This window comes from Ogataea polymorpha, assembly GCF_001664045.1.
Source record: "Ogataea polymorpha strain NCYC 495 leu1.1 chromosome Unknown OGAPOscaffold_3, whole genome shotgun sequence".
NCBI classification, from domain to species: domain Eukaryota; kingdom Fungi; phylum Ascomycota; class Pichiomycetes; order Pichiales; family Pichiaceae; genus Ogataea; species Ogataea polymorpha.
In genome coordinates, this window is record NW_017264700.1 from 883,757 (window position 1) to 906,644 (window position 22,888).

Here is a 22,888-nt window from a genome sequence, read left to right on the forward strand (position 1 = left end):
GTTGGGATTCTAAGTAAGAAGTTACCAAAAATGAATAAGAGTTAACTTGGAAATTGCCGGACACAAGTGGCGGCTGATTGATTGTGTTAAGCTCTTTCATACATAGAAAGCTGCAAAATCTTGTATGACAGTGCATTAATGGAATGGTCAGGTCAAGGAGGTCTCTTTTTTTTGAAGCGAATCTTTGCATCCTTGCACTTGAGCAAGAATTTGCTGATCAACTAACTGCCCTCAACCAATTTAGACAAGAAAACAAAAATTCATGCAGGCACAAAGGTTTCAGTTCACTTCGGAATTCTGGGAGTACGTGCAGTTGAGCGAGGGAGGTAGGCCAGTATGCTCCTCAAGTGAAAGAAACTTGTTTCTTGGAACGAATGTTGGTTTGTATTTAGGAAACTCGAGAATCGAGAATTATCAAAACGGCCGACTATATCTAACAAATTTGCGCCTCATCTATGTCCCATTCGCATCCAACGAGGCTTTGGAGAAGAACTTAGGTTTGTCACTGAGTCTAGCCTACATCGAAAACCTTCAATTTCAAGCAGGATTCATGAGATCAAGTCCAAAAATTCTTTTAACTTTGACTAAATTATCTCCAGATCTAGGGTATGATACGGTCCATAATTCTCTAGATTGGAAATGCACCATATGTTCTCATTTGAATAAATGTGATCTAAAGTTGGTATGTGGGTTGAATGTTCCGAAATGTGAAGTTTGCGGAGTTAGCGCCAACGTCTACGAGCTTAATAAGCTCAAAGTTGAGAAGCAAAACAATTCTCGATCGAAAGCATACAAGAGGGGCCATTATTACACTAGTTCCAATCAAATGATCTGCACAAATGATCCTGCCAATAGGTTGCAAGAAAGCGGAAGTGTAAACTCGCAGAAACATAATTTACCGAATGCAATATCATCAAAATCAAAACCGATTTTTTGTCTATCCGTTAAAATCGATGATATAGATCAGTTCAGTTTCAAGCTAAGCTTCAGAAATGGAGGGGCTCGAACATTTTATGACAAACTGGAGTTTGCTCTCGGACAAGCCAAATGGTTACATGCAGATTCAAGATATCAGGTCAATGCTGGTGCTTTGAAAGTGGCGCGATATTCCTTTCCAACTGATACTGACATTCAGTCAACACCATCGAACATGACCTCAATTTTGAATCTTGAGTCCACTGAAAAACGCGCAGGTATTCATGGACTGGAAACGCTGACTTCTCTAAAAAATAGTGAAGTTTCCACATTTCTCAACAGCTCGCTCAGAGACCTACAGAACTTGATGAATAAAAGCAAGGACTTGGCGAAGATTGGAGATGACTATAGGCGAATGTTGATGAGCGGTAAAACTGTAGATAAAGAAGTTGGTCATGCAGTCGAGCTTCTCTCGCGATCCAGAAATTCGTTGAAGTTATTGGGAAATTTACTGGACGATCGAGAAACTATCAATGAAGCTAATGACTTCTATACTGTCGAGTCACTCAATTTACTTAAGCAAGCGAGTGGCACACAAGCTGAGTCGTCTCTTTACGTGGAGGAACTTTCTCGACAAGTGTACGACTTCATCGTTCAGGAGAATATACTCAGAGACAAAAATGGACTAGTCACTGCCCTTGATCTCTACTGTCTCTTCAATAAAAGAAAAGGATTTTACTCAGTTTCTCCTCGCAACTTCCTTCTTGCAACAGTCTCCCTTGAACGATACAATCCTGATTTGCAGCTAATCGAGTTACAGCTACAATCTCTTCAAAAGGTAGAGGGGAAAGCAGAGGGGGGCACAACTGAAAAGGCTCGTTCGCTTTATGCTATCTGTTCTTCGAGGATGAATGCCAAATCCATTTCGAGATCAATTTTAGATGTTCTGGAGTCCGGCGTATCTGGAGGCTATTCTGCCTTAGAGTTTCAAAATATGTGTTCGATACAGACGAATTTACTTTTACTTCAATCGGTCCTAAACGCACTGACTCGAGATGGTGTTTTGTGTGTCGATTCAACCCTACAAGGTGAAAAATATTTTAGGAACGAGATCGTTCAATTCAGGGCCTAATGCTAAGTACATCAGGATCCTCACGCAAACTCCAACATTGTATCAGTCGATATTTTTAATAGGTAGTCACGATATCAATATTTGGAATCCTCCAGACAAATTATTCAGTTCTTTTTATGATTGTACTTTGAATCAGGGACCCCATCATTTGATAATAATGGCATGTTCTGTAACCCTTTATTTCCTCCTTGTATGTCCGTTTCCGTACCCTTCGCGTTCACGTTCTGCAACTGAACCAACCTCGGTAAGTTTTCTATTTGTTCAATGACAAAATTGCGTTCCACTGTAAAAAGTTCATCTTCCTTCCTATCATTGGCAAAGGTTCTCAGAAACTGCAAAAGGCGCTCACGATTTTTCGTCAGTATTTCAATTATGCTTTTTGATTTTCTTGGGTTGGCAATGAATATCTTGAATACATTAAATGATTCAAATTGTACGTTCTTAGATTTGTCACCCAGAAGAATCATGATCAACTTCAGGTTATGCGGCGAGTTCACGTAAGTAGTCATAAGATTGTAGTTAGGCTTATCTAAAATGAGCTTGGCGAGCAGTTTCACAGATTGTCTTTTTGTGACATAATTCGGGGACACTATTAACCTGTTGATTCTGTCAATGAATTTGTTTAGATTAGAGTTGAAGAATTCACTTGCGACCAGTTTGTGGGTGGTCAAAAAGTCACTTAAAGTTAGAAAGGCTTCTGTTGATGTTTCAAATGAACCATATTCACAATAATCAAAATAATTCCAGAAAATGGGTTTGAAAATGAGGTATTTTGCAATTTGTTCGTACTTAATTGCCTCGCGCAACATATGCCCGGTGTTAATTGAGATTTCCGGATTTTCTGGTCCCTTCATCAACAGAGTTAATATTTGAGGTCTTTGCAGGAGATGATCGACTGTAGGCGACCGATTGACAATTTTGCGTCTCAAAAGTGATGTGAATAAGAAACTCACAATCTTGCGCGCATCAAACTCAATTAAGGGCAGATTTTGGATCAAAAGATATAAGCAATCCGTACTATAGATCTCATGTGCTAGCTGAGCAATTTGATCTGGCTGTGAGTCTGGTAAAACACCATTTGACTCGTCCCCTCTCCCAGTCAATATTCCCTTGATAGACATCAGGTATCTTGTTATTTCGTCCTGTGCTTTCTTCCCATCGCTTACCGTTTCCAATTTAGTGAGGTGGTCATTCATCGCCCTTACCAGTTCAACTGGGCTTTTGGGATTCCGTTTGAACAGAAAAGCCATGTCTCGATTTTTGTAACCTGTGGCGCTCACCTCAAATTGGATTTCAGCAATTGGGTACTATGAAGTAATAATTAAACTTGCAATACGCCCTAGAAGTCTTGTGAGTGACTGATTAGGAATTCGGAACAAAAGAGTTCTCAAACTGTTAATTATGAGTGTTCCTATGATAGCGCTTATAGCAATTTTTGAAATGAGCCAGTTAAGAACAATCAAATTGTTCGCCTGTCAAGAGCTTTTGAGCGATGATATCAATTCAAGGTGATTTAATATTAAATATGTGACAATTTTATTTTTGTCACAGTGACTTATTGACAGCGTCTGATTTGGCTAAACGCTCAAGAATTACATTACTAATAAATTACGTAATAAATTTACCAATATTTCTCGAACTACAGAACACAACTGGAAGATACGGTTACAGCGTTTTGTCCGTAATAATCAGAAGCTTTTGTCGGACTATAGAACGCAATTTTTAGCTTAAACAAAGACTCTCCACAATTTTGGGATGCGGCAACACAATAGCCTCATATAAAAAATGTGTGACTACCAACGACAGATACTTGTTCGAAATAGGAGTCTCTTCAGTCTGTAATGTCTTTATTCAAGAGTATGGGCAAAAGACTTAGCCAGAATTAGCTCATCAAAATAAAAGTGAGCAATAATTTTTAATCAGATGCCTTGAAGTTAAATCCAAAATACAGTTCTTTAGAAATCTCCAATCGTAATGAAACGAAATATTTCGAAAATAGGGGCATTGTTATTACCGACATGTTACTTACATTTTTGTGCAATGTATCAACTAATATATATCTAGAGTACGAACTGGATGATGCTGCTGCATCTGGATTTAACAGGTGACGCTTTTACAGTATCAGGAAACGTAATACATGATAACCATACATGGTCCCTCCTAGAGCTAAGTTTGAGCTAAAGATCAACATCAAAAAATAACCCTAGAATGCAGTACAAAAGAGATGGGTAAAAAGAAAAGATCTCTAAGATCTCGCTCATCAATTTCATTCCCTAAGTAACCTTATCCACCTCCTTCTTCTGATTTCTATATCTTGTCAAAAGCACCCAGCAGAGTTGAAACATTCGATATATTCATCGACCTATTCATTCACTTGAGGCCTTATCCATGACCCAGGTAGTAGAAAGGGTATATGCGAGAAATTCAACAGTCCAATGTCTTTGTTGAAAAGAGGCTCGAATGGGAATCAAACATTCACAGTGATTCTTTGTTGCCCGAATCTACCACCTTACCGAAAAGAGTAGTCATTGCAAGTTGTCAGTTGCATATTGAAGCACTGAGACATCATAGTTTCCATCGGATAAGTATGTGGGAGCTAAAATAGCCAAACTTTGTAGGCAAATTTTTTCTCATGAAGTGGGTAATTGACAAACACATTCTTTGATTCATAGAAAGTTGTTGTAATTGTAGCATAACTTGCTCTTCAGTGGACATGTTTCCTAATGATACTAAGTGAATTTATGCTAGCTGGTATACATGGTAGACTTCAGATCAAAAAATTGTTCGAATATCAAGGTGAGAACGTCCCAGTAGTCATAGCGAAGTCTGTAACACTTCTCACAGAACCATGAAACAATATACTCAAGCCTGCATTGTCATGCATATAATCACATGACATAGTCTCGACTAACATCTCGAAATAATCTATCGGAGTGCTTCCTTTAAAATTCTGATTATTGAAAGGTTGGTTGTCCCACAGAATGTTCATCTTTTTCTGGGTGGCTTCAATATGAATTTTTTTCTCGGGCAGATATATATTTGTTTACTCAGTATCTGATGCTTTTATTTTTGGTGATACAAAGGGATTGGAAGGATAGAGAGCTTGAAATATTGGAAAGCTTCTTGGGTGTTTAACTAGGGCAGAAATTCAAGGTATACATATATATATCTGTTGCATCGACTATGGCTGCAGTCGGTTTTCAATCCTACTCTATGAGTAGATTAGTCTGTGAGACATGAAAAGGACAGCAAATTTTGAAGCTTCACTGAATGGTAAGCAGCAATAAAGAATCTGGATTTTTGCTTTTTCAAGAAGGGATAGGCACCTTTTTTATGACTATTGCAGGTAAAGTTGTTCAATATGCAAGCCGGGAGTAACCCTCAGGGGCGTTCAAGTAACTTTTTGACTTCTATATAAACCACCTAACTAATTGAGTCCGCTCTTGAAAATTTGGGGCTATGTGGGGAGTATTGATAGAGATTCCTAAATTCATACAGAAGTACCTCTACGTATATGTATTCTTACGATAAAACACGGGACTAAAGTTCACAAGTAATCCTGAGCTGTTCCTGCTCACCTCTTCGCAAACAATATTCATTATTGCAAAGTAGTATTACTAATGACGCTTTTCAGCAATACATCTTTACTCTTAAACTTATAATCTAACTCTGCCTCTTCCCCCAACCTGATCGATCTAATTGAAGGCATGGCTAAAAACAGCTTCGAGCATGGATCTATGATTTAATTAATGCAAGCAAAAGAGTATGGTAGTAGACCTGCAATGTATCTCTGTATTATTCAAAAAGGCTTCAACTCAGAATACAAAATAGCAAACTCTACCTCTATTCTAGCCCTTGAAACGGACAGTTATTCATTTATCCATATTATGATACACAGCGTCCCTGCCTTTAAATTGTGGATAGAAGGACTACAATGAGTCATCAAAAGGTTTATTAGTGTTCAGCATAGTTGTGCGTAGACGACAGATAAATTCTTAGAGTTGACAGCACCCTGCCATGGATCATGATTTTATACTGCTTAATGAGAAGCATCCTTTGTCTCCCTTCATTCATGAAGGATATTGACGATATTGACTAATTCAGATTTCCTTTGTCATTTTTTAGAAGGTTTTGCGATATATTCAGGTTATTGAAAATGCCATGTGATCCATTTACGGAGACCTCTATTTCTGCCCACTTATCGCTGAGTCTGGGAGCATTCAATGAAACGTTTTAAAAAATTTACTTGATATCTTGTAAAATATACATTTACTGTTCAAGCTCTGTACCAAACTGATGATTCCATATTAAAAAGCTTAAATTATGTTCACTTTTTAAGTTTGTTTCACCTTCATTTGATAGCGATTCATGATATCTAGGGCTTCATATCACAGAACGTTGACATTTTACATGGCCATAATGATGACAATGTATGTTCATTATCTGCCAATACTTACAATAGCCTCCATCTGTTTCAGGAAACAGCAGTTTTCCTTGGAAGTATTTTAATCAATCGTTGAGCTGTAGGGGACTATAAGACTGTCTCAGACAATAACGCCAGCTTCATTTGCTCGCTAGGGAATCTGATGCGCCTACATCTTTTATTGCTACTATGTGTAAGTCATTCGGGCTGCTTCTCAAATTTTGAGGAACGCATAATTTTTTGTTGAAAGCATATGATTACACGGTGAACGTAAATTGCCGTTTTTATTTCCTTAGCCATGTCATTAGCCAGTAGCGTTCAAAACTCGCCTATTCATTCTTACTGATATATAATTTTAGTAATTTTTACAAAATTGAGGCTGCCGTATATGTTATGCTTATGTATTGAAGTTCATCCTGTACGACGAATAGGGTAGGCAAAATAACAAGCAAAATAACAAGGATACAAAACGGGTATAGTCAATAGACCAAAGAGATTAGATTTTAATAATAATCACCATATAACTTGGTCCTTTAGAATTTACAGTAACCATCCTCAACTTTTAGTTCACTAATACAGACGAGTGGAGTATATGGATGGCGACCTATTTCACATTCGATCAAATCAAAGGCTCTAGTCTACGCCTGATTATGCAGATTGTGTGAAACACTGAGCTTTAATCGCAATACTCTAATGATGATGCCCAACAGATGCGACTCAAATATCATGCATCGTTAAGGCAGAACCGTAGTAAAAAATCTAATCTAATCAACCTTTTAAGGGTTTATGCTTTAGTTATTTGACTACGAGACCAGTTACAATAACTTTCTGATTTCACATTGATTTTTGATAAGTTATACTCTCCAATGGACTTCTGTACGAAACTTTATGATAAGTGTCTCACTGTTTAGTTTTCCCTTTTTTCAGGTCATTCACAAAGCGTTTTTACACGTTAGTATAGCTGGAGCTATATAGTTTAAGAACCACATTTAGATACGAAACGCCTTGTTGCAGTACATACAAATTGATACTCGGTGTCGTTACTAAATCAGGTTTTGTGATCAAGACTACTATGATACTGAAACTTTTCATCTGTCGCGAGTAGTAGTTGCAATTATCCTTTCCATAACCAAATTCTGAGTAGCTAGACACAATTTGAAATTCTGTATTCTTATTTTTGCGAACGGCTCCACTCTTGCAGCGCTTCACTAATAAATAAGTCACAATGCTTCAGAGTGCGTTTTTCGTCCACCAGAAGCTTCGAATATCCAAATTTTCTTTTACTATCTGTCTAAACATTATGCAAGGACTGTGCTTAATCTTCTTCCAGTAACGCCAGGTGCTTGACTACTTGAAATAATTTGCTTTGTGAGATATACGTTTTAGTTTTGAACGTATTCCATGCCCCTATAAATACATATGTAGTGTTGAGATGTTAGTCGAAACTAAATCATGTGATTATATGCAAGATAGTGCAGATGATACATGTATACATGCAGACTTGAATATCTTGTTTCAGGGGTTTGTGAGAAGTGTTACAGACTTCACTATAACTACTGGGACATTCTCGCCTTGATTTTTGAACAATTATCTGATCAGAAGTCTAATATGTATACCAGCTAGCATACATGTGACTATATCATTAAGAAACTCGTCCGCTGAAAAGCACGCTATGCTACCTCTACGACAGAGTAAATGCTATGATGAGATGACAAATAAATATACCACAAATTTAGTAAGTCTCCAATATCTAGAAACTGAAATAGTCTAGTTTGAATGATCTTTTATCTGCGGTAATCGAGCTGACAAGAATTCAGGTAGCCTTCCAATCTTCAACCAAATCCTCAGCCAATCCTAGGCCAGAAGGGCTCAAGGGCTTGACTCAATGAAAAACTTGTTGGAATGCTAACTTTAACTGATCTGAAGTTGTCATCTTTTGGATAATTTAATATACCTTTTACTACCTTATATCAGTAGTTGTATAAGCTTATATTTATAAGATTTATATGTAAATCTTACCAATTGAATGTTCACTTAAGATGAGGGAGAATCTAACTGTATTTATAGTAGATTCTAATACCACTCTAAATCTTTAGTGTGCTTTCTGAAACTTATCTCTAATCCTAACTGATTAGGATTTGTTTCACATAATATTTATGCAGGAGATGCATATCTCTGCATAGTCACGTGACATATTATAGACTAATATCTCAACACCCTACCATAGTCGTATACTATGTCAAAGTTTTTCAAATTTCCATTTTAGTCTCAAAGATTCAAATTTTGGCTTATCTAATGCTTTAGTAAGTGGATCAGCTAGATTCATGCCTGATGATACATGTTTTGAGATAAAATCATTGGAGGTTAGATGTTGTCTGATGAAGTGATGTCTTATATCAATGTGTTTTGTTCTTGGATGAAATGCTGGATGCTTCATCAAAGATAATGCTCCGGTATTGTCACAATAGAGTGTCGGAGGTTCAGAGGATTTGATTTCAAGTTGATCAAGTAATTGTTTTAACCATAAGAGCTCTCTGAGAGCATCGCCTAAAGCCATATATTCCGCTTCTGTTGACGATAATGCCACTGTTGTTTGTTTCTTAGATCTCCAAGTAATGGGAGCACCTGCTAAGATAAAGACATACCCTGTAACTGAGATCCGATCATTCGGATCAGTTCCCCAGTCAGAGTCGCAGAATCCGGATAATTTGAAATGGGAGTCTTTGGAGTAAACAATTCCCAAATCGGCAGTGCCCTTTAAATATCGCATCACATGTCTGGCTTTAGCTAAATGTGATTTGCGTGGATTTTGTAAGAAACGACTTAATTTTGAGACAACAAATGCAATATCAATCCTTACTGTGTTAGCAGCAAATAGCAACTTCCCTACCATGCTGCGGAATTCAGTAGGGTTGGATAAAGGAGGATCATCGGAAAGCACCCAAGATTGAGTATCACAAGGAGTGGAAACAGGATTACAAGCAGAAAGATTGTAATCATCGAGCATCTGATGAATATAAGTGGACGCAGAGAGAGCAATAGAAGGAAGAGACTGATGTATATCTAGTCCAAGAAAGTGGCTTGCAGTGCCAAGATCTTTCATAATAAAATGATGAGAAAGAAGAGATTTGGTATGAGTAATACGTGCCTGAGACGTAGAGAGAATGAGGAGATCATCCACATAAAGAGCAACATAGATCAAAGGATGAGTGAGCGAGATATAAAGACCAAACTCACATGGAATTTTGCGGAAACCAGAAGAGGCTAGTAGAGAATCAATCTTGAGATTCCAGCACAAGGGGGCCTGCTTCAGACCATATAGACTCTTCTGAAGATGACAAACAAGAGAATCCTGACCCGGATGAACAAAGCCAATGGGCTGAGTCATATAAATCTCTTCAGCTAGATCACCATTAAGAAAGGCCGTAGTGACATCCATCTGATGAATAACCATATGTTTTTGAGCAGCAAGAGCAAGAAGAGTGCGCACACTTTCATAACGAACAACCGGGCTAAAGGTTTCAGTATAATCAATACCCTCTATCTGGCGAAAACCTTGAACCACAAGACGAGCTTTAGGAAGATGACTTGGGAGTTTCTCAGTGAAAACCCAACGACAACCTAAAGCACGTCGACCCTTAGGAAGAGGGACCAAGGACCAAGTTTTATTTAGATGGTGAGCCTCCATTTCTTGTTGCATGGCCTTAGACCAAACAGATGAGTTTAAGGCCTCGGTGACCGAGGTAGGAACGTTGGAAGAAGAGACAGCTGAGGCAGCGTCAGCAAGAAGAGCATGAGAGGCATCCGCATTAAGTCGCCGCATAGGATAGCGGGGAGGATCAGGTCCAACATCAGATTCAGAAGGATCCCGAGGATGCACAGCAGGAATAACGGGAGTTAACAATTCGGGGTTCATAGAAGCGGAGGTTGGTGGAGGAAGAAGGGAGGGTTCAGAAGGACACTCAGGACGAGGAGCAAAAGTAACAACAGTAGAATGATCATGTGCTGATTGTGAGTAGGGAATAAGAGATCGTTCAACGGGATAGTCAATCAACTTAGAAGATATAGGCACAGATGGTGCAGGGGAATAATCAGGAGAAATATCCACAGTAGGATCGGAAATAGATTCCAAATTAGATTCAATATGATCAAGTGGAACGAGCTCCATAGAATCAGAAGACTTATAGTCCATAGAGTCAGAGGGAGTATAGTCCGGATCAGAAGTAGAATGAGACAAAGGACGAGACGAGACATCGGATATACCTCTAGGCAATATTGGCACAGTAGAGGGGTTCGGTAATGACGGCAGAATTCCAGAGGATTGCTGCCTATAGGACTCGGATAGGTCAAAAATGGGAACACCCACAGATTTTCGAGTTTGGTGTAAAAACGGAAAGTGAGAGTCGGAAAATGTTGCATGTTGAGATTCAGTAAAACTGTCAGCAATAGGATCATAAAAGATATAAGCTTTGCGGCGGGCGCTCACTCCCATAAAGATGCTAGAAGTGGACACCGGAGAAAGTTTGGAAGACCGATGAACACTGGGAGTTAAAGGATAAGCCTGACATCCAAAAGGATGATACATTGTATAATCTGGTTGAGAATCAAACCAGCGCATATGAGGAATGTCCCCATGAATAGAGGATGAAGGTTCCTGGTTGATAATGAGAGCAACGAATTTCAGTGCCTGAGGCCAAAACATGTCAGGACAACCAGAGCTAGCCAAGAGAATTCGAACCCGACTAATGAGAGTCCGATGCATACGCTCAGCAACGCCATTTTGATAGCTGGAGTAAGTATTAGTAAGTTCATGTTGAATCCCTTTTTGTTTGAAGAAAGTCAGTAACTGATTATTGCAGAATTCAGTGCCATTATCACTTCGAACTCGCATGACCTTATAAGGGAAACGATGAAAGTGATTTTCAGCATAAGTAATATACTCTTTCAATAGCTGAGAAACCTGAGATTTATGTTGTAATGGGTAAACGGCCACCATATGAGTGAAACGATCGACAATGGTTAAGAAAAATCGTTCATTTTGTGTACCTTTTGTGTTAAATGGGCCACACACATCAACATGTAGTAGTTCTAGAGGAGCTTTGACGACTGTTCGTGAAACCTTGGGAAATGTTGCAGTGTTTCGTCCAAACTGACAGCTTGCACAGAGTTCTTTCAAGATAGGTAAACCCAATTTGCGAGAAGTCTTTTCAGATGGATGTCCAAACCGTTGATGAGAATGAGAGTCCATAACTAGATTAGCCTGTGCACAGTACTGGGGAGAGAATATGCATTTGAATAGTCTATTTGGTTGATAAGTAGCAAACAGTTTATTGTTGACAAATAGTCCTGATTCATCAACGCGAATTCCTCCTGCTTTAAAGACTTTACAGAAAGCAATTAAGTTCTTTCCGGCCTCAGGAACATAATAGACATCTGTTAAAGTAATATCCTTACCATTGTGATATAGTAGGACAGTTCCTTTTCCTTCAATTTGACATCCTGAAGATAAACCTTGCAGATAACCATGATATTTTTCAAAACTGCTGAAATGGTTTCTGTTGTTGGAAATATGACAAGTAGCTCCCGAGTCAAACCAATAAGCATCATCAATATGAGGAAGGGGTAAGTTTCTCGCTGTGTATACCTCACCCATGGTTCTAAATGCTTCAGCAACAAAGATTTCGCCATAAGTATCATCATCTTTTCCAGTTTCATCACTTAGAAGTGACTTCTTAGAGACTGGAGCAGGAGCACGACATTCAAAAGACTTGTGTCCTTCCTTTTGACATCTAGTACATATGATCTTTTTCTTCTTAGAAGATTTTGAATCTTGCATTTGCTTAGATTGATTGATTGTATACGCAAATGAAGGTCTTAACTCATTTTCAGCATATGCATTTTGTAAATCCATGAACGATAGTCTTTCTAGTTTGTTGACAAACAACTTATCTTCAAGAGAATCATCGTTCAGTGTTGAGAGGCACAATAGAACTTCAACAGTCTCTAAATCTGGTGCAATAAATTTCAGATCTTCTGCGAGCATCCTAAAGTTTCTAATATGTTCTAAAGGAGAAGGGGAATCTTTGTTCATTTTCTTGTACCTAAGTAATAAACCACGCAAACTTATATTCCCGTAAGTTTTGTCAATGGCTCTTATATGATCAAATCCGGACATCACATTTTGATCTAGGACGTCAATAACATTTTGAGACAAAGTTTTCAATAGGAGCACTTTCAAGGCAATATCACATTCTTGAATAACGGACTCATCAATAAGGACGTCATTTTGAACATTCAATTGGCCAGTCTTATAGTACTGGTAAATATGTTCACTTGCTAAAAGTAGATATTTTTCAAATCTTCTTTTCCACTCCAGATAGTTGTTGGATGACATAAGCTTCCATGTTTCTGAAAATGGATTAGCTAATTGGAAGTGGCTGACAGGGCTCATAACCTGTTGGAATGCTAACTTTAACTGATCTGAAGTTGTCATCTTTTGGATAATTTAATATACCTTTTACTACCTTATATCAGTAGTTGTATAAGCTTATATTTATAAGATTTATATGTAAATCTTACCAATTGAATGTTCACTTAAGATGAGGGAGAATCTAACTGTATTTATAGTAGATTCTAATACCACTCTAAATCTTTAGTGTGCTTTCTGAAACTTATCTCTAATCCTAACTGATTAGGATTTGTTTCACATAATATTTATGCAGGAGATGCATATCTCTGCATAGTCACGTGACATATTATAGACTAATATCTCAACAAAACTGAATAAATTGACCCCATATAAGCGAGTAATGACTGAAGATATTATCAGTTTTTCCAGACACTTTAATGATGCCCGAAGAATGACAGTTCTGTTATAAGATGTAAATCATAGACAGATCTGACATAAGTCCATATCAAAGTCCAAATAATTTTTGGTTTCAACCAACCAATTATGCATTCTCCTTTATTTTAGTTTGAAATTCAAGTGGTAGCTGATATTAGACATCATATCACCCTGAAGTACAAGTTAAATAAATAATCAGCAATACTAACAACTTTAGTGTAGTCAACGTGAATAGGTACTGGATTTAGCTGATATATCCTGCTTGGGGCAGTTGACTTGAAGGTCTGTAGCAGAATTTCGTTGAGATGAGAAAATAGTCATAGATTTTATCATTGGCTGTGTGGCTTATCCTGATATCAAGGTTTGTGGGTTTAAGCAGATGCGTAGTATGTGTGTGCATCAGATCCAAATGTTACAAACCAAATAATAGATAAAGGTGTGTCATATCCAACTTAAAGGTGAGGGACTAAGGTGTACCGAAAGTTTTAGCTATCAGATGCATAATTTACACTATTGAAGTATAACAGCAGTAGACATTACACTTATCAAAAGTGAGTCTCTCAATCCAGGTTGAACTTGAAATGTAAGTCTAATATCGGAATCAATTGTATATAATTAAAATCTTTTGGTGAGTTTATGTCCCATGATGAGACTATAGCTGTGACAGTAAAAGATTTCTTAGTTAGCTTATGTTTGTGTTTCAGAACTTAAATGTCAAAGAGACCTGCGGTTTTTCTTATCCGAAGAGAATGCAAGTCAAGCATATACTTATACTACTTGAAATGCATGATCCAAGTGGCACCAGAGTCGTAGGCCAACCGAACCACTTCTATTTCTTCTGCAACGCCTATTCACAAATCGAAGGTCACTCAGGTCACCAATTCAAGCCTCCTCAAGAATCAATAAGGGAGAAGAAGATAAGAGAGTAAAAGTTATCCTGGAATTGGGACGAAATTGAGACAAACTGTCGAGATGTTAGTCGAGACTATGTCATGGGATTATATGCATGATAATGGAGACTTGAGTATCTTGTTTCAATGTTGTCTGAGAAGTGTTACAGATTCTACTATAAGTGCTGGAGCATTTCTCAGCTTGATATTCGAACAATTTTTTGATCTGAAGTCTACCATGTATACCAGTTAGCATAAATTCACTTAGTATCATTAAAAAACATGTGCACTGAAGAGCAAGTTATGCTACAATTACAACACAGACTGTAGAGCCTAAATGCTTCCTGTACCTATAACCTTTCCATGTTATCGAAAAGCAAAACCAAATTTCTTAGCGTACACCTAGTGAGCAAATTGCTGTTATTGATGAAGAGGTTGAGTTGAGGATCGAGCTTATGTATACTGGCTTGGTTAGGCAATACACCGACAATAATCTTTCAGGGGTCCAGTATGAAGACAATCTGTTCGTTGGTAGAAGCAAGTTTCGTACGGTTGTTCATGTAAGTATGGACCATTGGAGAGAAGCCGGACAAATGTAGGGTTTATTGTTGGAAGATGGCTCAAATCCGATAGGTACGGTATAGAAAGATAGTCAATTCGACTGCCAGCAAATGCCTGACATTACTACGTGTGGTATATTTTTCTTGATTACATAAATGGTATAAGCTTATAAGCTTTCCTGTATCTTACTTTCCTACACTCTCTGTATTGATGAGATGGTAATGACTCTGTAGCTGCATGCTTGGAAAACTTACTGCTGGGTAGTTTTGTTAAGAGCATCCCACGTGAATCCTTGTTATTCATGAGTCGCATACCTTTCGATTCAGGATTCAGGATCCCATTCTCACGGGCATGATCACAACCTACTTTTCCTTGAACTATCCATTCTGTTGTATATCATTATTCTACTATGTAGTATGCACTAGCCATTTACTGAGAGTCGAAGCGGAGCTAAATTGTGACCACTCATGGGAAATGATCCGCTTAATATATCTTACGTAATCGTATTTATCTGGCTGCCACTCAAGAACGGTGATACCATAGTATAATATCCACCCGTCTGGACAAGCTTCGAGATTTTTTGTAGCAAATCTCAAATTACAACTAACATTAGATATTGTAAAACCACCAAATTGCTTCACTGTACCGAGACACATCACGTACTTCTCTGGTGTGGATATTTCTTTATGATCACGTGATTCTAGTTTTCTGCTCTGCACTATTATTAAAATTAGAGTATTATATATTCTTCATCTTTTTACGATAGAGAGCTTTTTAAATTTGGGGTTGTGGTTTTCAAAACTCTTAACAATACGAAGTGGAAAACTGAGTGGTCTCTTATACATGCAGTAAAATCAAGTTTATATTACTCTGTATATGTCAATGTTGAAACTAAAGGGATGTCTAAATATTAGTAATAATTATAGTCACGGGATTTCACGTGATTACATGTCATGTGCTCTATGTAGGGAAAATGCACGGTAGCAGCTCTGCGGGGTGCATGGTAGCAGGTTCAACTGTTGAGGACCCAGCTGCGGGACATGGAGTCCAAGTTAAAGTTGCTCGAAGAAACACATTCTCAAAACCTAGCATCAGTTTTTGCGCAACACAGCAAAGAGATTGAGGAAATCAAGGCAAGCGCATCTGAGCTCAAAGGAGGTGAATCAAACGAAGCTGCGCAACAAGAAGTACAGATGTTGCAGCAAGCAATGGATGATACTATGCAAGAGTTGGCAGAGCAACATCAGGCCATTGAAAAAGAAGCTGAAACAAGAGTTCTTCGGTTGATAGACACATTGCTTAAAGTAAGCACTGATCGTCTTCGTGAGTTCGTTTTCAACCTTGAGTCTCCAGTGTACTCTAATACTGACATTCCAACTGCAGAGTACCTAGGTACCATGTTGGAGAAAGTTTCCCACTTGAGTACTCAGTTTTCCACCACCATGACAGATTACATCGCAGATAATATGAGAGGAGACAGTGAAAGTGGCCTCATCAAAGCTATCACAGAGTTTACTGATTCGATCGGCAATTTGTTCTCAAATGTTAAGGCGGTTCTTCGTGATCGTAAGGACGATGTGCAGGAAATTCTTGTCGAGGGCGCAAAAGACCTTGCTCACATGGTTGAGCTATTTTTCGAATCGATGCTTAGCGACCACTTGTTGAAGCTGGAAATTCATGAAAGGACCGACAGAGTCATCACTGGCAACATCAATGTGCAAGAAGTCATTCAAAGCTTGATGCAGGTCGTCGAAGTATTCAGGGACCCTGGTAGGAAAAGCCCCGTTTCCTCTGACGAACTTGGCTACTTCTTAGACAAGGAGCTTGCAAACACACAAGCAGCAGTTGAAAAGGCAGCAGACCTACTTGAGTCAATGTCAACCCGACACAAGCTTGAGGTCCAGGAGGGTGGTTCCCTTGAGGTAAATGAAGCAATCATCTCTTGCGCTAGTGCTATCATAAATGCTGTCAAATTGCTGTTGGAAGCTTGTATAGAAGCACAGGAGGAAATTGTATCTCGTGGAAAGGGGTCCTTGTCCAGAGCTTTATTCTACAAGAAAAATAATCGCTGGACCGAAGGTCTTATATCGGCCTCAAAACAAGTTGCTTACGCAACTGGTATACTCATTAGAATGGCAGACGGTGTTTTAGCCGGAACAAACTCGAGTGAGGAGCTAATTGTCGCATCTAACGAGGTTGCATCGGCTACTGCGCAGCTAGTCTCTTCTTCCCGTGTTAAGTCGGATCTAATGTCACAAAGCCATTTAAATTTGGAGGAAGCATCAAGGAAGGTTACATCTTCCTGCAAAATGTTAGTCACCAAGGTTAGGAGTCTTTTGCTCACCGACGAGAGCAATAAAACGGTTGATTACTCGCAACTCACCGCCCACGAGAACAGAACAGCTGAGCTCGAACAGCAGGTGGAGATACTCAAACTCGAAAGTGCACTTTCTCAGGCTAGGAAACGGCTCGGTGAAATTAGAAAATTCAGCTACAGAGATGAAGAATCCTAGAATGCTTCAATCTTATGCTCTTGACTTGCTCCTAGCTCGCTTGTTGGTAAACCACACCCGGACCTGGAGTGGGCTAATCCCGCACTCTCTTGCTATCCTTTCCCTTTCCTTCGAATTGGGGAATCGTTTCACTTTGAATGCCTTTTCCAAAAGCTCTTTGCTCGATTCTGGTATATGTCTTCTCTTTTTCTTATCAAAGCACTCTGAAACTAAACACTCTTTGTAGACGTCCAGTTCCTCCGTATTCCTCATTTCCGTCTCCACTTCAGCTTTCTCAATGGCAAACCCACAACATAGACTTTCGTATTTGTCGTTGGAGCGTATCTCCATGATAGCCGCCTCCCAGTCATCCAAGAGCTTCCTATAGTGTTGCTTAACCCGGTCTGCTGCACCTCCCGCCCCGATAGCAAGCAAAGCGTTTCTCTCAGATCTCAGAGAATCCTCCAAGATCCTCACGCCTTCTTTTCTAATGTCTCCAAACACGTAATTTTCGGAAGCAAGGTCCCCTTCTCTCCTTTGGCTATCTAAAGAAGGTTCGTTCAATATTGTGAACTGCATTCCTGAAATACATCCTCGACTACTATATGGGACATCACATTGATTTCCCGCCTAGTGGTGGGATCATCTGAGTTGAACTTCCCTAATTTGTTACTAAGCTTCATCTCTAACCATCTTGAAAACGGTTCCTTGCTCTTTGAATGGTTATATTGAATGGCATACAAGGACCATATTTGTTGGTGTTTTTCACGATTCCACGCATCTGCAAGATCTTGGGAAAGAGCTTTTTGTGAATTGTAGTTTGCAATGTTACGAGAGTAAAATGATCTAAAGGCCATGAAACCATTCAAACGCTTTTTTTCCTTTTGAACTCTGTGCCTACTTGATTTTTTCGGTGCTACCTTGTTTAAACTATCCTTTCCATTATCAATTGCTCCATATTCGGTTAACAAGCGCTTTAGTAAGGGCGACGTAGTTGGAATCTGGGGAAGGTGTGTCAGAAATGACAAATTTAGTTCATCCAACGCCATCTTCGGTGAATCATTATGAGGAGGGAATTTTAGTTGCAAGCAGAGGTTTGCAACCCTACTCGTGCGATTACCAAAAAAGCAAAGAACATGAAACATCATTTTTATTATACTACATCATTGGGAGAGCAGCGTGTATCTTGATTCAAAAGGTCTGAGAGCTCTTTTGAAATGGTTAGTGTTCGCTCCTTTCTTCGTCTATTTGATACCCAATTCCTCACTTGGGGGGCACAAAGTCCAGTTTTATGAACTAGTTGCTGTAAATCTCTCTTTGATAGATACGGATTGTCCTCATTCTCAGTATACCTTTTGTTAGTTGGATACCCACGTACTTACCAGTTTTCTAGCTCCATTTGAGCAGTCTTTGGAAATCGTTTGGAGCGCTTCTCAATTCTGTATCGTGGCTGGCTAGTCGTTACGGCGGCATATTGGGGGCAATCCCGTGTGTATTTTAAACTTCTTTCGGTAGTGAAACCTTCCATTGAAGACTTGCACAATTTGTCATGAGGTTTGCATGATATGTAATCTAATAGTAACTGTTCAAGTCTGGCTGCTCGTATTTGACGTTCCATTAAGATATAAATCAAGCACTTAGTTCGTTCCTGAATTTTGGTCAGCATATCATCCATGGGACTCCCTGACCGGGAGCTTGCAGTATGTGTGATAACCTTTTGTTAGTAGCAGAGAGTCGTATACTCACAGCCATGAGAGAGTGCACATGAGAGTCCCAATACAACTCGTCGTCGAGTGAAAGGTCTGACTCTGTGATCGAGTCGATTAACCGATCCAGAAGTAACAGAACATCTGGGGCTCTGTATGGTTAGAATTCATCCGAGAATGATACCTACAAGCACTGTTCTTCGTAGGGTGACATCGATGAGGTATAAGTAGATGCTGAATTAAGTGTGCTCAATTCCAATACTATTCGTGGACGGAAATTATCCAAATAAGTTTTGGAGGGTACCGCGGATCTATCGTGGTGGCAGTTGCTACAGCCTTCAAACTGGCTCGGTGTCAGGAGTGGTATTGCGACACAAGAAAAGGCCATCGATTTACCCGCCCGAGAAATAAAGTGATGGTGTTAGAAGGACATTTCTGTTTTGGGAGATCATGCAACTTCGCTCACCGGTACTTGTTCACGTGATTCGTAGGAATAGCGTTGGATGAAAAAATCGTTTCACTGTTCTAGATACGCGAACAATCCACAGCATGTGGATAATTGGGGCAACTATATAGTTACGTAATCGGCGACTTTAGTCACTAAACGCGCGAAATCTGTCGTCGATTATAGAACGGAATTGAGGATGGAAAAAGTGGTTAGCTCGGCATTTGCGAATACACAGATCTCAGACGGTCCTCCTGAGAAAGCCCTGGATATGGTTTCGCCTGTGGTAATATTTATGCGTTTCAGGGGTTTCCTACGTTGACACTAAAAGAGAATGAACACATTCATTATATCAACAGTTCCATGCTAATTTTGATCAACCTTTAGGAATGTTCAAGTATAGTGAACGCTCCGGATCGCCTACTATCACGAATGTAAGCTTCCTTTCCTGGGAAGAAATAGTTGAAAACATGGCGGTGCAGAAGTTAAATTTTTCTTTTTTGCAGGCAGAGAGACAAAGGAGTTGAGAAACGCTGTCCATGAAGTCAGATAAGTCAACAAAGTCTATAGGCCCTTCGGCAAATTTCCCGTAAGTTTGAGTGCTTCGTGTCCGGTGTGTCAAATGCTAACATCTAAGATTTTGGTATGGAGGTATGTATCACAACTCAGTCGATTGATAACGGTGTAGGAGCGGCGTCCATGTTCGCATGTCTCTTTACCCATCCTTTGGATTTGGCCAAAGTCAGACTCCAGACGGCGAAGGTTCCTGGCGATAGTTTGGTGTCCCTAGCGTATAAGATTGTAAAAACAGAGGGAGTACTTGCAGCATATGCGGGGTTATCTGCGTCGCTGCTAAGACAGGCAACATATTCAACCGCACGGTTTGGTGTTTATGAGAAGCTAAAAGGGATAATGACAGACCCCACGAAAGGCCAGGCATCCACTTTCCAATTACTTGCAGCATCTATGATAGCTGGTGCAGTTGGTGGTGTTGTTGGAAACCCTGCGGACGTTGTGAATATTCGAATGCAAAACGATAATAGTCTCCCGGAGTCCCAAAGAAGACATTACAAGCATGCATTGGATGGCTTACTTAAAATAACGAGAGAAGAAAACATCACTGCACTATTTAGGGGCCTTGGACCGAATTTGGCACGAGGCATTCTGATGACGGCTTCTCAAGTTGTCTCTTACGACGTGGCCAAGAAACTGCTTGTTGAAAATTTGAGCATGGACCCCAAAACTAAAGCAACCCATTTTTCTGCATCATTAATTGCTGGTTTAGTAGCAACCACTGTCTGCTCACCAGCGGATGTTCTGAAGACTAGAATTATGAACAGCTCTGGCACTGGTCAAAGCTCTTTCGGTATTCTCAAGGACGCTATATCTAGAGAAGGCTTGGGATTCATGTTTAGAGGGTGGACCCCTGCATTCATTAGATTAGGGCCACATACAATTTTGACTTTCATTGCTCTGGAAGAGTTGAGAAGGTTAAAGATTGGTCTTTAAGTATGTAAATTCTTGTGCAAACTTGTAATCTGAAAACAAGACTATTGTAACACATTGTTTGATTTGATGCCATAAAAAGCTCATTTTAGTGTGTCTCGCCGAAGACGACAAATCTCCCTATGCTTCCATAGCTCGAAATCCACGTCAGTGTTCGAAGATGGCGGGTGTCTGTTGACAATAATAGAGTTTGAATCACTTTCTTCATCCAATTTCTTCATTTGGGTTGTTTTGGCATCATCGTGTTGCCTGCAAGTGAATTTTGGATTTATTCGTTTTGCTTTCCTTACAAAGAAGGGCATGACCGACCATTTTTTCGAATACTTTAACTATGTTGATTTCGCATGAAATGCCTCCAAAGTAGGGTAACAATTGAAAATATACATGAGTTGGCTAAATCCATGGCGTTGGAAGTCAAACAGTAATCTGGAAAGTTTATGATTGTTTCTCAGCTCAATCTGAGAATCTCTGAAAAAAGGGAAAACCGACGATATGCGTTAGCTGAAAAGTAAATTAGATGGAGGTTGTTTGAATTTAGGTCTAATCGCTTTGCAGTTTTAATCGTTACGTTAGTAGGTAGTGCAGAATTCATAAATGTAGTGAAAAATAAATTTTATTTATAAGGTTTAAAAGTTTATTCCCGACAATGTCAGCAATATATCGTGCCCTGAAACGTGACAAGGATACTAGCAAACCCCAAAGTGATAATAGAGAATCAAAGGTTAGGCAAAATCGTCAAAGGTGCTTACTTATCTCTTCTCGTGGTGTAATCCAAAGACATAGACATTTCATCAATGATTTGCAATCAATGTTGCCTCAGTCAAGGAAGGAACCAAAACTGGACACTAAAAAGAATCTTTTTGAGTTGAACGAGCTTGCAGAGCTGCACAACTGCAATAATATTATGTACTTCGAAAGTCGCAAACACCAGGATCTTTACATGTGGCTTTCGAAAACCCCTAACGGTCCAAGTATAAAGTTTCATATTCAGAATTTGCATACAATGGAGGAGCTCAATTTCACTGGAAATTGTTTAAAAGGGTCGCGTCCGATATTGTCGTTTGATAGAGCTTTCGATAGTGATATTCATTTGAAGATTCTTAAAGAAATGTTCATTCACCAATTTGGAGTACCTCCAAGGGCAAGAAAATCAAAGCCTTTCATTGATCATCTCATGACTTTTGCTATCTTGGATGGGAAAATATGGATTCGCAATTATCAAATCAGCGAGCCCGTGGGTGCCGAAGCTGCAGAAGCGAACTTGGAGGAAATGAAGTTGATTGAAATTGGACCTAGATTTGTTCTTACTTTGATAACTATACTAGAGGGCTCTTTCTGTGGTCCCAAGATTTATGAAAATAAAGAATACGTTTCACCTAATGTTGTGAGATCGAAGTTGAAAGTTGATGCTGCGAAGAAAGCTGTTCTTCGGCAAGAACGATCGAAAATTGCACGGCATGGAAAAGAAATCGGCTCCAAACTTCTGGCGGGCGACGATCTTTTTACTTGAATGAAAGTATGTTTAGTTAAAGCTTCAATAAATCGACTCATGAGTCAGATGCTCAACAAAGATTGCCTCTACAAGATTCGATATAGTTGTTTCTGCTTATGAGTTATAGACTATCAGTAAAGCAATGCTATCGCAATCAGAGGTGCTTTTCCAAATACTCCTTGATGAACTTTTCCTCCTCAGGAGAGGATGCATCGATTTTTGGTTCCAATTTGACTTTTGGTGACCACGGTTTTGGAGCCACGAGAGCCACGACGGTTCCTATAGTCGCAATAGCGAGCTGTTGTTAGTTTTTCACGCTAGTGTGATTCATACATACATGATGTGGGGGAATTGCCTTTCCAAATAGAGTGTAAGCGCCTGCCATTTGAAGATACCTAACAAGTTTTGAAAATGTTTTCTTTCGACTAACTTATTAACGTAAAACATAAGGAGGGTAACATAAGAATTTCTTATTCGGTCTA

At 39.3% G+C, this 22,888-nt stretch overlaps 8 protein-coding genes across 8 annotated transcripts; 4 read left to right on the forward strand and 4 right to left on the reverse strand.

Annotated features, from left to right (window-relative positions):
* The first annotated feature begins 68 nt into the window (after positions 1-68).
* OGAPODRAFT_16232 (uncharacterized protein) lies at positions 69-3,555 on the forward strand. Its single transcript, XM_018354278.1, has one exon. The coding sequence runs from the start codon at positions 263-265 to the stop codon at positions 2,045-2,047; it is 1,785 nt and encodes a 594-aa protein (XP_018211572.1). The 5' UTR covers positions 69-262; the 3' UTR covers positions 2,048-3,555.
* On the reverse strand, positions 69-3,555 carry OGAPODRAFT_99523 (uncharacterized protein). Its single transcript, XM_018358091.1, has one exon. The coding sequence runs from the start codon at positions 3,295-3,297 to the stop codon at positions 2,152-2,154; it is 1,146 nt and encodes a 381-aa protein (XP_018211571.1). The 5' UTR covers positions 3,298-3,555; the 3' UTR covers positions 69-2,151.
* A 12,250-nt stretch (positions 3,556-15,805) lies between these two features.
* OGAPODRAFT_108911 (uncharacterized protein) lies at positions 15,806-17,278 on the forward strand (the record flags this gene model as incomplete). The annotated part of the gene is made up of 1 exon (XM_018353249.1): positions 15,806-17,278. One exon carries the CDS (start codon positions 15,806-15,808, stop codon positions 17,276-17,278), a length of 1,473 nt encoding a protein of 490 aa, XP_018211849.1.
* Positions 17,279-17,290: 12 nt separating this feature from the next.
* Positions 17,291-17,836, reverse strand: OGAPODRAFT_108908 (uncharacterized protein; the record flags this gene model as incomplete). Its single annotated transcript, XM_018353247.1, has 1 exon — positions 17,291-17,836. The coding sequence occupies one exon, from the start codon at positions 17,834-17,836 to the stop codon at positions 17,291-17,293; it is 546 nt and encodes a 181-aa protein (XP_018211850.1).
* OGAPODRAFT_108910 (uncharacterized protein) lies at positions 17,818-18,306 on the reverse strand (the record flags this gene model as incomplete). Its single annotated transcript, XM_018353248.1, has 1 exon — positions 17,818-18,306. The coding sequence occupies one exon, from the start codon at positions 18,304-18,306 to the stop codon at positions 17,818-17,820; it is 489 nt and encodes a 162-aa protein (XP_018211851.1).
* Positions 18,307-18,410: 104 nt separating this feature from the next.
* Positions 18,411-19,351, reverse strand: OGAPODRAFT_108904 (uncharacterized protein; the record flags this gene model as incomplete). The annotated part of the gene is made up of 4 exons (XM_018353246.1): positions 18,411-18,609; positions 18,640-18,971; positions 19,004-19,115; positions 19,152-19,351. The coding sequence occupies 4 exons, from the start codon at positions 19,349-19,351 to the stop codon at positions 18,411-18,413; spliced, it is 843 nt and encodes a 280-aa protein (XP_018211852.1).
* A 694-nt stretch (positions 19,352-20,045) lies between these two features.
* On the forward strand, positions 20,046-21,215 carry OGAPODRAFT_16239 (uncharacterized protein). The gene has a single exon (XM_018354279.1). It carries the CDS (start codon positions 20,054-20,056, stop codon positions 20,915-20,917), a length of 864 nt encoding a protein of 287 aa, XP_018211573.1. The 5' UTR covers positions 20,046-20,053; the 3' UTR covers positions 20,918-21,215.
* Positions 21,216-21,547: 332 nt separating this feature from the next.
* Positions 21,548-22,797, forward strand: OGAPODRAFT_16240 (uncharacterized protein). The gene is made up of 2 exons (XM_018354280.1): positions 21,548-22,704; positions 22,744-22,797. Exon 1 carries the CDS (start codon positions 21,561-21,563, stop codon positions 22,422-22,424), a length of 864 nt encoding a protein of 287 aa, XP_018211574.1. The 5' UTR covers positions 21,548-21,560; the 3' UTR covers positions 22,425-22,704; positions 22,744-22,797.
* The last annotated feature ends 91 nt before the right edge of the window (positions 22,798-22,888 follow it).